We start from the raw sequence: 15,703 nt of genomic DNA on the forward strand, positions 1-15,703 counted from the left end.
ATGTGTGTGCTATTTAGTTCCACCTCTTTTAATGATAAAAAAAATCATAATCACTAAATTCTATTATACAAAACATAACTGTTCTACTACAATTTATGTCAATAATCGCAGGTCTGTAGACAATAGGCAGTTCTTATTTTCTTCTATTTTTACTGAAACATGTTGATATCATTTATACTTAGACTTTTAGATTTTTTTTCACAAATTTTGAGTTAATAATAGGTCAAATTGAATATTTTTGTAATATTATTATTATTATTTTTTCAACAGTGCCACACACACTTTGAATGTAACACTTGAATGGTCACCAAGTTCTCATCCTCACCCTTACCCTCCGTGTAATTTTTTAAAATTATTTTCCCGATCTGTCCATAAATACATCTGATGTCTTGGTTGATGAATACCATGCAGCCAGCATGATTATGTGGCCACAGAAGACGGTATTTACAGAAGTACGGATGCACTCACGTATGTCACATAGAGATGTAATCCGGTATTTTCATGCACATGCATGTCACAAAGAAACAAGTGCTTTCAGGCTTTGGAAAAAAAATATATGTTAAAATGAGAATTGAGATTTAGTATTACAAGCTGATAGGCTACTGTGTTCTTGACTACCCGTGTTACAGTAAGCAAAAGTGACCAAAAACGGTGACGTTCACTTCGAAACAATGACCTGGGCATGCATGAAGTATGGGTGAGTATGAGAATAAAAGCTTCACTGCATTATTATTATTATTTTTTTCTTTTTTTAGCATTTTGTTCTTAAATTTATGAATAAGTTAGTGGCATCTCATATAGGAAAGTCTCATATAGAAAAGTTGAATGCATTCTCGGCAGAGCCGGTAATAACATTCTATTCGTAGTCACCTGGGCAAGACATTCCAATATTGCTTATAAAAAACTGTTACCTGAGTTCTTAGCTTAATCATATCAGACTCCATCTGGGAATTAGACTCATTTAGTTCCTTTATTTCTTCTTCCAATTGTTTTATTTCCTCATCGTTTTCTATACCTAAGGGGATATTAAAGGAAAATGCGTAATAGAGTTGTAAGCCATCAAGCATCACCGGTAACATTATCAGCATCGCTATCGATAAAGCATAGTTAGAATAGATTTACATGATAATGCAAAGTTGGAGGATGAGAAGTCAAAAAGTTAAGATCTGCACAACTTTATAGGTAGATACTGGAGCCTAGGGGTGGACTGAGGAGGATGTGGGTCACCATGCATTAAAGATCATAAGCCGCTATAGACAAAATACACTTGGCTTTGGTTAATTAATCACATTTATGAAAAATTATCACTTTCCCTATATTAGAACATTCATAATTGTTTCACCTGACTAAAAGGCTATGGCCCACTCTTGACAAAGAGTCCCAGACCTTGCCCAAGTGGTCACTCCACCATTGCTGGAGTCTGGAGATAAGTAGATACCATGTCAGCCCTACTAAGTTTGGTTAGTAAAGCTTCTGTCCATCTACGATCTTTAAATTATAAATTAAAACCAGGTAATGTACCGTATGTGAGATTAATCATGGTCGTTACAGGAAACCCTCAAGGGGTATCATTGTTAAGAAATCTTTATGCAAAATCCATCAAATAATTTGTAGGGAGCCTGTCAGCACAAAATGACTGTTCAAATAAAATACATGTGCTTGGTACACCCTTGGTGGGTCCAAACAGCCTGATGGACCTCACAAATACTTTTTATACATCTTTCTATGCTCTACTATGGTTCCTGAAAAGTGAAAAGCCAGAACTGTCAATCAAGGAACAAGAAGGTGGATTGAAATGTTTGGCTACGCCAAGAGTGCACCAAGTGATCATGCTTGGTTTGAACAGTCATTTTATAGGTTATCTGGGTTGACTACGTTGACTACGTTAGGATAGGCAATCAATTTATAATTGGTGGGTGTCAACTGTTTAGGTAAAGGGTACATCTTGATAATGCTCGGAGAGCAGTATACAGGTTCATGCAAAGCCCATAGCTCTTCTATAAATCTGTACATCATTTGTTCTACTCTCTGAAGACAGTCTAGGAAACAATGGGGCACAGAGCTTAATTGGACACTATTGTCCTAGTGTTTTAGCCATTGGTGGGCGTCTGTGTGAATAGGAACATCTGCCCTGGTCATTGGATGACGGGTGTAGGGCAATTCTATTTATTGTTTGTGCATCATAGATTTAATTTGCACATGGTTTTGGTAAGTATAAGGGAACTGGTAAAATATTTAATATTTAAATTGTTAGGGCATGTTCGCGCAGAGTATTTTTATGTGAATTTTCAGTGAATTTTCCTCAAAATCTCTAATGAAAACCTCTTCAAATACTCTTTAAGGCTATATGCACACAACATTTTTTTAGGCTGATTTCAAACGGAATTTTTATGTGGATTTTCAGTGAATTTTCCTCAAAATCTCTAATGAAAACCTCTTCAAACACTCTTTAAGGCTATATGCACACAACATTTTTTTAGGCTGATTTCACACAGAATCCACCTGAAAAAGCGATAGCTGAACATACTTCACATACACATTTTCCATCTTACTGTATGACACTTTTTTCAACTGCTCCAGGGTTCGGAAACCACAAAGTGTATAATAGAAATAGCATTTTCATTGTACGTTGTAGTAAAATGTGAAAGCTGCCAGCGGCGTTGCCAGTTGCCACCCCTCGAACAACATCAAAGCTGCTTTATGTAAACCACCGCTGGCATTTCACTTGCCTGGGAAAACTAGGCAGCTGTGCCAATGTCTAAATTACACTGTGTGTATAGATCCTAAGGCTATGTGCTAAATGAGTTTTTAGAGGAATTTTTGGAGCAAAAACTGAGTGGAAATTCTACAAATCCTCTAAAAATCTCAAAACTCCTAAAAATGCTGGAAAGTGTTTTCCTCATCTTCCATGAGTAGTAATTTTTTATTATCTTTCTCACTACATAACTGAATGGGGGCTTTTTTATGGGACTAGTTATAGTTTTGAATGGCACATTCCATTTTACTATAGTATTTATTGAAAAACAGTAAAAAAAAAGTTCTAAGTGTAGTGAAGTTGGAAAAAAAACGTAAAACAGCAATTCTGCCAATGTTTTGGTGGTTTTGCCTTATGACATTCACTTTGCAGTTGAAATGACCTCGTAAATTTGGTTTGTGTTTTATGGTGATATCAAATATCTATATATTTATAAAGTCTGTACCAGAAACAGGTATTTCAGATTACGGAGAAGGTTTTGATTCGGCTCGATATTGGGTCTGGGATTTCAGAGCGACCAGAAGAGACTGGGTGGGAAAGGTTATTCCCAAACTCCAGTCTGGGTCTTACAGGCCTAATTACAGCAGCTGGGTTAACAGCAGTAGAGTTTAAAGCTGAACTGAGGTGTTTTTGCTTGGTGTACTACTTGAGCTACTACTGCCTAGAATACTGGGATTGGTGAGGCTGCTATATTCACTTTTTTTCATTGTACCTGAAGAAAAGACTGTTTACATTTTTCATTTGTACTGGAGAATATCTGTTTTCATTTGGAGCTCTAAAATTTATGATGGACAATAAACTTTATGCTGTTTTGGCATCAAAATCCTGTGCCAGTGCGTATCCAAGCAACTACCAGAAGGCAAAAAAATCTTGTAAAAAAAGGAAATGTAAACTGATTTGAAAATTTTAATTTTATATGTTTTTTAATCTTATTTTAAAATCCTTTTACATTTTTTTTTCAAGGCCTGATCACGTATACATTACCATGCAATACTGTAGTATTGCAGTATATTGTGAAGTTGATGATCTGCTGTGAAGACTGCTCATGGACTAGGCTTTCTAGGAGGCCTTCAATAAACTCTCAACTGCAATGGCAACCCATCAGTTCCTCATGATCGTATCGTGCTTTGAGGGGCGATGGCCAACAGAATGGATTGTGCCCCATTTTAGAAACCTTGTTTAAGGTATTATACTATTGTAATCAAAGCTAGTTCTGATTACAGTTACTCTTTGCTTCCAGCAGCTGTATAACACACATGGCACCAAACTGCATGGATGGCAGAAGTCATTTTAGGTAGACAGCATTCCATTTGTGTGATATTGCAGAGTCCACTACCATAGTTTACTCATTATGTTTTCCAGTAGACTAATGCAGGGTTCCCCAACTCCAGTCCTCAAGGCCCACCAACAGATCATGTTTTCAGGATTTCCTTTGTATTGCACAGGTGAAGCAATTATCACCTGAGCAATACTAAGGAAATCCTGAAAACATGATCTGTTGGTGGGCCTTGAGGACAGGAGTTGGGGAACCCTGGACTAATGCATACTTGCTTGATGAAAACCAAAAGGTTCCTCTTTCGGTCTGCTTTGGGCTAAAGGAACCCTACGTATATACTTAGCATGGGCATTGGTCTAGACACTAAATAGGCCTCATAAACATGGTATGCATGGACTCTAAATTGAAGAAAACACTATTCCTTTGTCTACATGCACCAATTCTTAACCATTAAGAAATAAACATGGATTTTAATTTAAAGTGCCAGAAACTGTTTTAGACCTTTCTATTGGAAATGTTAAAGTGTGGGTTGTATTATATAAACTATATCAATAACTCATCTAGAAATCACCAAGAAGTAGCTAAATTAAAGCAATTATTTTTAGGGGTCTGTTCAACTTTTCTTCTATCACACATCTGGGCTGCTACAGAACCTACTTTTGTAGAAAGAGAATTAGCTTCCTCTCCAGCACCAATTAGTAAGTAACTCTCTTACCCTTGAAAAAAGAGGTTTTGCGACAGTTAATATATATATACTATGCTGTTTTAAAGAAGCTGGGCCACAGTACTGTATACTACCTCCTGCAGCTGCTGAAGAACCTCTTTTTTTATTATGTATTAATAAGAGTAATAGCATCCTTAGAAGTATAAGTACTGTAAGTCGTAGAGCAGAAGTGGTTTAGTACCAAGAGTTACATACAATTACTAATGCAATAGGTTACATTACGCGTCTTGTATCATTGTTTCATATCAGTGTGGACAGCGTACGAAGATTTGTTCATTGCGTTAATATTCATAGTAGATTCCTCACAAAACATCTGAAAGCCAGTACCATTTGTTGCCCGTTGCTTTATGGTCATCATCTCTTCTCCTGACAATCGGGCTTTCTTCATTGCTGACGTGGCCCGTGGACATCCCGATAAACTATCAGAAAAATGGTAAATCAGTGATCAACGGGATTTTTATAGTTACTTTATAAACAAGTTATTTTTAATGTATTTTAGCCATAATTGTCAGACACAACACAAGTAACACATTGTCCACCAAGATATAAGTAAGAGCCACTCTGCGGTTATAAGACCCAATAGCACTAACGTTGGCCCTAGACACATGAGGAGGGGGTGAGATCAGACATTTTTCAATGAGCAGTCCTAAAGGTATGATCTCTCTCTGTTTTATTTTCACGGAATCCTTGGAGCAAGAATTCTCCAAAAATCATCCTCAAAGTATATGCACGCATGGCATCAATGAGATGCCAGTGCACCCACTGAGGGTTCCCATATGAAGCCACTGGAGGAAGACATTGCCGGTTGTTTTCCAGAAGCAACTTTTTCTGTCTTTCCTGTGCCGGCTGTGCCAGTGGCAGATTTCACTCAATGCTGGTAAATATAGAGAGCGGATGGCTTTAGCTAGGAAGAATGAGCATGATACTTCTTTTAACTGCTTCAGGGTTTGTGAACAATGAAGCAGTTGAAAGAAGTGACATAACATGGAATATGACCATTATGGAATATCTCAATGTTAATAAATGTTTAACTCCATATCAACATGGATTTATGAAGGATCGCTCCTATCAAACTAACCTGATCAGTTTCTATGAGGATGTGAGCTCTCAAATGGACCAAGGAGAATCATTGGATGTCATTTATCTTGACTTCTCTAAAGCATTTGACACTGTCCCACATAAAAGATTGGTAAGTAAGATGAGAAAGCTTGGGCTAGGGGAAAATGTGTGTAGATGGGTAGGTAGCTGGTTTAGTAATAGAAAACAAAGAGTGGTTATTAATGGGGCATACTCAGATTGGGCCAGGGTTACTAGTGGGGTACCACAGGGTTCTGTATTGGGCCCCCTAATATTTAATATATTTATTAATGATCTAGTGTATGGCTTACACAGTAAAATATCTGTATTTGCAGATAATACAAAACTATGTAAGGTAGTTAACACAAAGGAGGACAGTTTGCAACTACAGACAGATTTATAATAATAATAATAATAATAATAATTTTTATTTATATAGCGCCAACATATTCCGCAGCACTTTACAATTAAGCGGGGACATGTACAGACAATAAATTCAATACAAGTTAAGACAATTCAAACAGTGACATTAGGAGTGAGGTCCCTGCTCGCAAGCTTACAATCTACAAGGAAATGGGGGGACACAGTAGGTGAAAAATGCTTGTTAATTCAGGTCTGGCAATTATAATAGGGATTTTCATATAAAGCTGCATGATCCGGTCATCAGCCCGTGTGTTTAAGTGCAATAGACAAGTATCAAGTGCAGTTATCATGTGCATGAAGGGTGTGGAGACAGATTTGAGTAAATTGGAGAATTGGGCTGAAAAATGGCAAATGAGGTTTAACACAGATAAGTGTAAGGTTATGCACATGGGAAGGAGAAACAGATGCTACAATTACTTACTAAATGGAAAACTGCTGGGGAAATCAGACATGGAAAAAGACTTAGGCATCTTAGTCAATAAGAAGTTAAATTGGAGTGCCCAGTGTCAGGCAGCTGCCACCAAAGCAAATAGGGTCATGGGATGCATTAGAAGAGGTCTGGGGACACGAGATGAAAACATAATTCTCCCTCTGTACAAATCACTCGTCAGGCCACACTTGGAGTAAGAACAAAACCGTTGGCACAACCCTGAGAATTGTAGGTGGTGCCCAAGTAGGATCCCAATCCGTGAACTAAATATATATAAACTTGGCACACACCAAAGGTTTCTGATGCAGAAAGGTGATTTTTAATTATATAACAGTACATACATACACAGACGTTTCGGTCTAGGACCTTCATCAATGTATGATATATTGTACTGTGAGATTCTTAGTGACTGGGCTTTGTGAGATAGACCAATCCTGTGAGGAGGCACATGAAGCCGTCCCACTGCGTGGTGGTTTGTGGAGTGTGGACGCAGTATCCGCCGCGAATCCCAAGTGCCTTAGTGGGATGCATTAGAAGAGGTCTGGGGACACGAGATGAAAACATAATTCTCCCTCTGTACAAATCACTCGTCAGGCCACACTTGGAGTATTGTGTGCAATTTTGGACGCCAGTGCTCAAGAAAGACATTACTGAACTTGAAAGGGTTCAAAGGCGGGCTACTAAAATGATAAATGGAGTTGGTTCACTACAATACCCAGAAAGGTTATCAAAATTAGGTCTATTTACTCTAGAAAAGAGAAGACTTAGGGGAGATTTAATATATATGTACAAGTATATCAGAGGGCAAAACAGAGATCTCTCCAATGAACTGTTTGTACCAAGGACTGTGACAAGAACAAGGGGGCATTCTCTTCGTTTGGAGGAAAAACAATTTCTGCACCAGCATAGAAGAGGGTTCTTCACGGTAAGAGCAGTGAGTCTCTGGAATTCTCTTCCTGAGGAAGTGGTGATGGCCAACTCGCTGAATGAATTTAAGAAAGGAATGGATGCTTTTCTTGTGAGTAACAGTATAGAAGGTTATGAATAACATAATATTATAGGTAGATGGTTGACCCAGCTAAGGGGAAGGAATTTTTTTCCCTATGGAGAAAATTGGCTTCTACTCTGTGGGTTTTTTGCCTTCCCCAGGATCAACCGTGCAGAACAGCTGCACTAAAAATAGGCTGAACTAGATGGACATAAGGTCTTCCTTCAGCCTTCAAAACTATGTTACTATGTGCACAGCAGTGTTGTTTTGATAGTCCTGTGCAATATGTTTATTTTACAGAGAGCTTTACCTGCAATTTTTTCAGGCAGATTCCGAGAGAAATCCACAGGAAATTGATGCCAAGTGCACAGGAGAAAGCCCGCGGCGAAGCAGCTTCAGGCAAATGACCACCAACGTGTTCCTGAAGTGGCTTCGCCTGCAAAAACTTGGTGGCTGCTCTGGCACCTAATTGATTTTGATGTAAAATCCACTTTGCAGATCATATGAAGAATTTTTGTAACTTTTTATTTCCTGAAGAAGTTTTGAAAAAATCCTGGGGTTAAAAAGAAAGCGAATGCTACTTTGCATATGTACAGTATGTGCACATGGCATCTTATGGATGCAGGTGTAATAGTATTTGAAGCAGAAGACACTTCAGGGAAACTCTGGAGATGTTTTTCCTGAAGCATCTTCCTTGTCCTCCCTTTTGTCGTTTTTGTGGCGAATTTGCCGCCAGCGTCTTTTTAAAAAACTTCATATTTAAAGTAGTGGGAGCTTCCAAGTGTAAGCTCCTGGAGAGTGGATTGGTCACTTCTTTTAGCTGCTTCACAGCTTTCGAAGTCTGAAGCGGTTAAAAGAAGTTAAAAAAAAAGACCGAATACGTGCACAGCGAGTCGATTTGACATTGCAGTGCATATGTTCATTATTTTTAATTTTTTTAAACACAAAATCTATGAGAAAAACAGCCAGTGGGTATGTGCAGAGAATGTCTTTTTTCAGGTGGATTCCGCATGTTATCCGACTGAAAAAAGGGTGGAAAAACTGCTGCAAAAAATGGACATAATGCACAGCAATGTCTAAACGATTTTGCTGTGCACAACATTAGTATTTTCTTACTTCTTTTAACTGCTTCATGTTCAGAACCCCTGGACTAGCTAAAAGAAGTAGCATTCATTTTTTTCTGCAGCTTCTGTATATTAGAAGATACAGTATAGGCAGAAGATGCCTGTGGAAAGACTGATGTGATAAACATAAGCAAAAACAACGGCGGAGTAGCTTCAGGGATAAAGCCACTGACTTTTTTATAAAGTTTTTTTATGAAGAAAACTCTAGCGCTTCCGGCAACAGATTACAAATGTCGTGTGCATATAGACCCCTAAAGCCAGATCAGAAAAAAGCCCGCCAACTTTTTCCTGAAGCTTTATTGCCTAAGAAAACCTTGGCAGGTCAGGTAGCATTGTAAAGACGCCATGTGTACATACTCTTTGAAAAATTTGGTAGGAGTTTTTGTTTTCCTGAAACAATTTTGGGATAATTGTGTTTTTTGAAGCCTTTTGACTTGACAGCGCATATTTTATTATTGTTAGTAATTCCATCAGGACCCCTTACAAAAATGACATGGACTTTTTTTTTATCCGATCAACAGATTGTGGAATTTATATTTTATAACTTTTATACTCATTACAAAAAGAGATGTTAGAAGGGCGCCATTCATTATATATTTGACTACCGGAAAAAGCCAAGTGCACCACTCGGCAGCCCCATAGAGAATGAATGTCGCTACATTCTAATGGGATATACGGTAAGTTCCCTGTTCTGCCTATCAGTGGGAGCCTCGCCAGATCAACAAGTTATCACCTATCCTGTGGCTTGGGGAAAACTTCTATTAAGTGGACAACCCCTCTGAGAATAGTGTGAAGTTGCCACATTTTTTTTCTTGTACATACGGGATTATAAAGGTACCCACAGTGGTTTCGTAGCTAACTTTGTTGTCCTAACTTTGAGTCTGGGAATGTTGATAACTATACTAATTATAGTGAAACTAATCAATTTATGATATGCAAGTTGCCATTTGAAATGTCATGTCATTCTTGCCAACAATCTGAGACTCCCAGAATGATTGGAGACCCACTGACTGACAGAGGAATTGACAAATCTCCTAAGCATTTCCTAAATCCCCATTAGTAAGCAATTCCAGAAAGTCACCTGTGCCTGATAGCGGGATAATCCAAATCTTCCAGACTTCTAGCCAGAAAATTTGGCAAGTATGTTATATGTGCAACCACTGCAGAAGAAATGTGCTTCCACCTGGAGATCCTTTACCTGCCAACCAGACTCTCCCGCTCTTAATAGAACATTGAGAAAAGCGGATGAGAATCTAGTCGGCACGTGACCACAAATTTCCAATCTCATACAAGTAGTTACGTGATTTCCCACTCTCACTGGGAATATAGAAGAATCGTGACAATGAGTCACGATTTAGAAATCTGCAGTCACATACGGTGACTGCAAATATTTGTCTAGAGCTCATAAAATAGCTTTATTTTGTTAGCAGCAACCCTAGAAGTTTAGGTGTTCTTTGGCGTTGAGCAATTAGAAAGAATAGGTACACTCTAATACATGACCTTAACTATTTGATGTCAGGAGTCTTACCTTCGATGTGTAAGGAAACTACCACTGATGTGGCCAGATCCATCGCATCCTGGGGTGGGACAGGACATTCCTTCAGTTTTTCCAGATTTCCATGAAAATTGAGAACCATTCAAGTAGCCATCTTTTTGTCTTTTGGCTGCCAGAGGACATCCAGATGCACTGCGATGTGAAGCATACTTTCCCGTCACATGACCTTGGCCGTCACATCCTGGGACTGGGCATCTATATGTCAAATGGACATGATAAGAGCTATTAATATAAGTTCTTGGTAGTATTTTTTAATCTGAAGGTACATTGGGTATACAGTGAAAAAGAGATGGAAAATTCTTCTGCAATTATGGCCATATTGCTCAAAGGGGTTGTTCTACACCTGGGGACTCTTTGACTGTTTCATGTAAAATATTTGAACATTCAAATGCACTTTAATTCAGAAAAAAAATTACAAAAAGGGCAATTTTAGTCCACATACCCCCATTCTTAACCACTAACCCCTAACTTTGTCTGAAGGCACCGAGTAGAGACAGCGCTTCACAGGTTGGTGGATTTTATTCTGCCTTCTGTGGTGACGTTTCGATCATACAAGATCTTTTTCAAGCCTTTTTTTGAAAAAGATCTTGCATGATCAAAACGTCGCCACAGAAGGCAGAATAAAGGAGATGTAAAATCCACCAACCTGTGAAGCGCTGTCTCTACTCTGTGATGTCTGAGCGTATTCCACGAGGGCCTCCTTGGACCTGACGTGCGCTCCTTTAGTGGGTAAAGTTAACCCTGTGATACTATGAGGTGCAGTGAACTTATTTTTCTTTTTGCTTGGCAGCGAAATTAAGTCACTAGTACAGTTATGAAATTAAATCTTGGTAGATCATTTCACAACTTTTAGGCTGGGGTCACACAATCGTATTTTCTTTCATCTGAGAGAATTGGGCCAAAGATGTTACTCACACTCTGATCAGAGTTTCATCAGAGTATGATATCCAATTTTCTCGGATGAGGAGAAGATGAGGAAAAAACTTTCTCCATCTTCTCCATTCTGTCAGTCCATGAAAATCTGACTGCACTCAGATGTCACTTGACTCTAGTACGATGTTTTCCATGGACTCATTGATTTGTATGGCCGAGTGTAAATCGAATCCAACTCAGGCATGCTGCAAGGAAAAAAAAATGGAAATGTGAATAACATTGATCTGAGTGCGATCCTATATTTTGTCAGATAGCACTCGGACCGAGAGTGCAGCCATGTGCACGAACCCTTACATTTAGAAAATGAAGAATATTTTTTAGAGTAAATTGACTTTACTGATCTCCAAAGTGGTCATTGTTCTCTATAGATTTTCAGTACGGCTGTACTTTGCACCAAATGTTCTTAAATAGTACTTTCCTGATATGCATGCATTAGCAAAAAGTACATTTGTTAAGCAGGTCTAGATGTTCTGACATCTTGGCTGCAAAGTTTGAAAACTGCTGTGTTGCTCATCCTCTGAAGGCTGTAGAATAGCAGTAGGAGTTTCTGACAGTTTATAGGCAGCTAATAGGCTTCTCTACCTACAAACGGCAGCCCAGCTGTCATCCATTGTCAGCCGGCAGGGTTGGGCAGCACAGCAGTTCTGAGTGTATTTGCTAACACAAAATAAAGTATAATTGGACATTGCGAATAAAAGGAAAGTTTGATATATATTTTTTTTTAAAATTAGTTTAACATGTCAATATCAATAGGCTGCCAGTAAAGCAACTACATTATTGTGATGCACAAAATAAAGAAAGCCCAAAAGTGATTTTTACATCTAGAGAATTTCAGTTCAGGCAATGATTGTTTTCCGTGCTTGAACTGTATAGTGACATCTCTAAGAAAAACACCATTCCGAGAAATGTGAAAGAATATATGTGGTCCAATTACGTGATGTTTGCTGGGTTCAGGAAAGCTTTAGATTTACGGCAGGATAGACTGAACGTTCAGGGATGGAACCTGAAGATATCAGCAATTATTGCCTTATAACTGTGACAAGTGAGCTCACATCTCACAGCTTGAATTCTTTTTTTCAAGGGGCTAAAAACAGATTCTACAGCAGCAAGAAAAGTTCTTAAACTATCTGCAAATACAAGTAAAGGATTACCTTATTCTCTGAAGTAGCACTCCAGTGAAAAATGTTATCTGCTATCCTCTTTGCAATTGTTATTTTGTATACAGTGTATGCATTAGGGATCGCCTCTGTCGTTACCGATCTTAAACTACACCCCGTGACCAGCAATCTGATCGGCCTGGATCACACAGTGTATTCTGTGGTATCGGAAGTGGCTTTCACAATTCAATCCATAGGATGATGTGAGTCTCATTGACTTACACTGAGAAAGTAATTTCTGGTCGACATAGAAAATGCTGTGCGATCTGCTTGTCAGCCACGTGGTGCAGAAAGGACCCGTACGTCGATTGGTAAGTATAATACATGCACTGTGTACACAACAATGATTGCAAGTGGTCTAGTACTGGGGTGGGCAACATGAGAAGCCGAGACTGTTGTGGAGGAACGAACTAATAGACTTAAATTAACTCTGCTCAATATTAATATTAACGTAATAATTATAATCATTTTATATTAATATTAATTGTATTACTTAATATTGAGCAGAATTAATTATGCTGACGTCCCCTATTTACCATTTGAGCCCACACACAGACTCTTCTATAAACCGTAAGAGCCCCCACACAGCCTTCCCTACACAGTATGAGCCACAGATAGCCTCCCCATATCCAGCATGAGCTCCTCATAGCCTCCCCATATCCAGCATGAGCTCCCATAGCTTCATCATGTCCAGCAGGAGCCCGCCATAGCCTCCCAATGTCCAGCATGAGCCCCCCATGGCCTCCCCATGTCCATCAGGAGCACGCTATAGCCTCGCGATGTCCAGCATGAGCCCCCAATAGACTCCCATTATCCAGCAGGAGCCCCCAATAGTCTCCCCATGCCAGACAGGAGCCCCCCATAGCCAACCCATGTCCATCAGGAGCCCACCATAGCCTCCCCATGTCCAGCATGAACCCCCATAGTCTCCCAATGTCCAGCATGAGCCCACCATAGTCTCCCAATGTCAAGAAGGATCACCCCATAGCCTCCCCATGTCCAGCATGAGCCCTTAATAGCCTCCCCATGTCCATCAGGAGCCCCCTATCACCTCTCTATGTCCAGCAGGAGCCCCCATAGCCTCCCTATGTCCAGCAGGAGACCCTCATAGTCTCCCCATTTCAGCAAGAGAACCCCATAGCCTCCCCATGTCCAGCCAAACGTCCCACACACATCTCCCCATGTCAGACAGGATCCCCCCATAGCCAACCCATGTCCACCAGGAGCCCACCATAGCCTCCCCATGTCCAACACGAACCCCCCATAGTCTCCCAATGTCCAGCATGAGCCCACCATAGTCTCCCAATGTCCAGAAGGATCACCCCATAGCCTCCCCATGTCCAGCATGAGCCCCTCATAGCCTCCCCATATCCAGCATGAGCCCCCAAAGCTTCACCATGTCCAGCAGGAGCCCCCCATAGCCTCCCCATGTCCAGTGTGAGCCCCCTAAAGCCTCGCGATGTCCAGCATGAGCCCCCAATAGCCTCCCATTATCCAGCAGGGGCCCCCAATAGTCTCCCCATGTCAGACAGGAGCCCCCCATAGCCAACCCATGTCCACCAGGAGCCCACCATAGCCTCCCCATGTCCAGCATGAACCCCCATAGTCTCCCAATGTCCAGCATGAGCCCACCATAGTCTCCCAATGTCAAGAAGGATCACCCCATAGCCAACCCATGTCCAGCATGAGCCCCTCATAGCCTCCCCATATCCAGCATGAGCCCCCATAGCTTCACCATGTCCAGCAGGAGCCCCCCATGGCCTCCCCATGTCCATCAGGAGCACCCTAAAGCCTCACGATGTCCAGCATGAGCCCCCAATAGCCTCCCATTATCCAGCAGGGGCACCCAATAGTCTCCCCATGTCAGACAGGAGCCCCCCATAGCCAACCCATGTCCACCAGGAGCCCACCATAGCCTCCCCATGTCCAACACGAACCCCCCATAGTCTCCCAATGTCCAGCATGAGCCCCTCATAGCCTCCCCATATCCAGCATGAGCCCCCATAGCTTCACCATGTCCAGCAGGAGCCCCCCATGGCCTCCCCATGTCCATCAGGAGCACCCTAAAGCCTCACGATGTCCAGCATGAGCCCCCAATAGACTCCCATTATCCAGCAGGGGCCCCCAATAGTCTCCCCATGTCAGACAGGAGCCCCCCATAGCCAACCCATGTCCACCAGGAGCCCACCATAGCCTCCCCATGTCCAGCATGAACCCCCATAGTCTCCCAATGTCCAGCATGAGCTCACCATAGTCTCCCAATGTCAAGAAGGATCACCCCATAGCCAACCCATGTCCAGCATGAGCCCCTCATAGCCTCCCCATATCCAGCATGAGCCCCCATAGCTTCACCATGTCCAGCAGGAGCCCCCCATGGCCTCCCCATGTCCATCAGGAGCACCCTAAAGCCTCACGATGTCCAGCATGAGCCCCCAATAGCCTCCCATTATCCAGCAGGGGCACCCAATAGTCTCCCCATGTCAGACAGGAGCCCCCCATAGCCAACCCATGTCCACCAGGAGCCCACCATAGCCTCCCCATGTCCAACACGAACCCCCCATAGTCTCCCAATGTCCAGCATGAGCCCCTCATAGCCTCCCCATATCCAGCATGAGCCCCCATAGCTTCACCATGTCCAGCAGGAGCCCCCCATGGCCTCCCCATGTCCATCAGGAGCACCCTAAAGCCTCGTGATGTCCAGCATGAGCCCCCAATAGCCTCCCATTATCCAGCAGGGGCCCCCAATAGTCTCCCCATGTCAGACAGGAGCCCCCCATAGCCAACCCATGTCCACCAGGAGCCCACCATAGCCTCCCCATGTCCAGCATGAACCCCCATAGTCTCCCAATGTCCAGCATGAGCCCACCATAGTCTCCCAATGTCCAGAAGGATCACCCCATAGCCTCCCCATGTCCATCAGGAGCCCCCTATAGCCTCTCTATTTCCAGCAGGAGCCCCCATAGCCTCCCTATGTCCAGCAGGAGACCCTCATAGTCTCCCCATTTCAGCATGAGAACCCCATAGCCTCCCCATGTCCAGCCAAACATCCCATGCACATGAAAAAAGAATGCCACATACCCCAGCGCTCAGCTCCTGTCACCGATGCACTGAGTCTCCGCAGTGCACAGCTGACGGGATGACATTACGTCATTGCGTCAGCTGTTTCACTCGCTGATTGGAGGAAAAAGGGTCCAATCCATTCATTGCAGATGCAGACAGCAGTGACAGCAGGCTGATCAGGCAGCGGAGGGCATGGTGTGA

At 41.8% G+C, this 15,703-nt stretch overlaps 1 protein-coding gene across 17 annotated transcripts in view; it reads right to left on the reverse strand.

The window, feature by feature from the left end:
- MYT1L (myelin transcription factor 1 like) overlaps positions 1–15,703 on the reverse strand; it is a 729,735-nt gene that overhangs the window by 23,598 nt on the left and 690,434 nt on the right. For all 17 annotated transcript variants that reach the window (XM_073568131.1, XM_073568128.1, XM_073568134.1 and 14 more), the window contains 3 exons: positions 10,326–10,547; positions 5,083–5,174; positions 912–1,015 (listed from right to left, as the gene is read on the reverse strand). In XM_073568131.1, coding sequence (XP_073424232.1) covers positions 912–1,015; positions 5,083–5,174; positions 10,326–10,547 — 418 coding nt within the window. The remainder of the gene's footprint in view (positions 1–911; positions 1,016–5,082; positions 5,175–10,325; positions 10,548–15,703) is intronic.

Source organism: Dendrobates tinctorius, unplaced genomic scaffold (assembly GCF_039654945.1).
Source record: "Dendrobates tinctorius isolate UK_male_01 unplaced genomic scaffold, ASM3965494v1 ptg000021l, whole genome shotgun sequence".
Taxonomy (NCBI): Eukaryota; Metazoa; Chordata; class Amphibia; order Anura; family Dendrobatidae; genus Dendrobates; species Dendrobates tinctorius.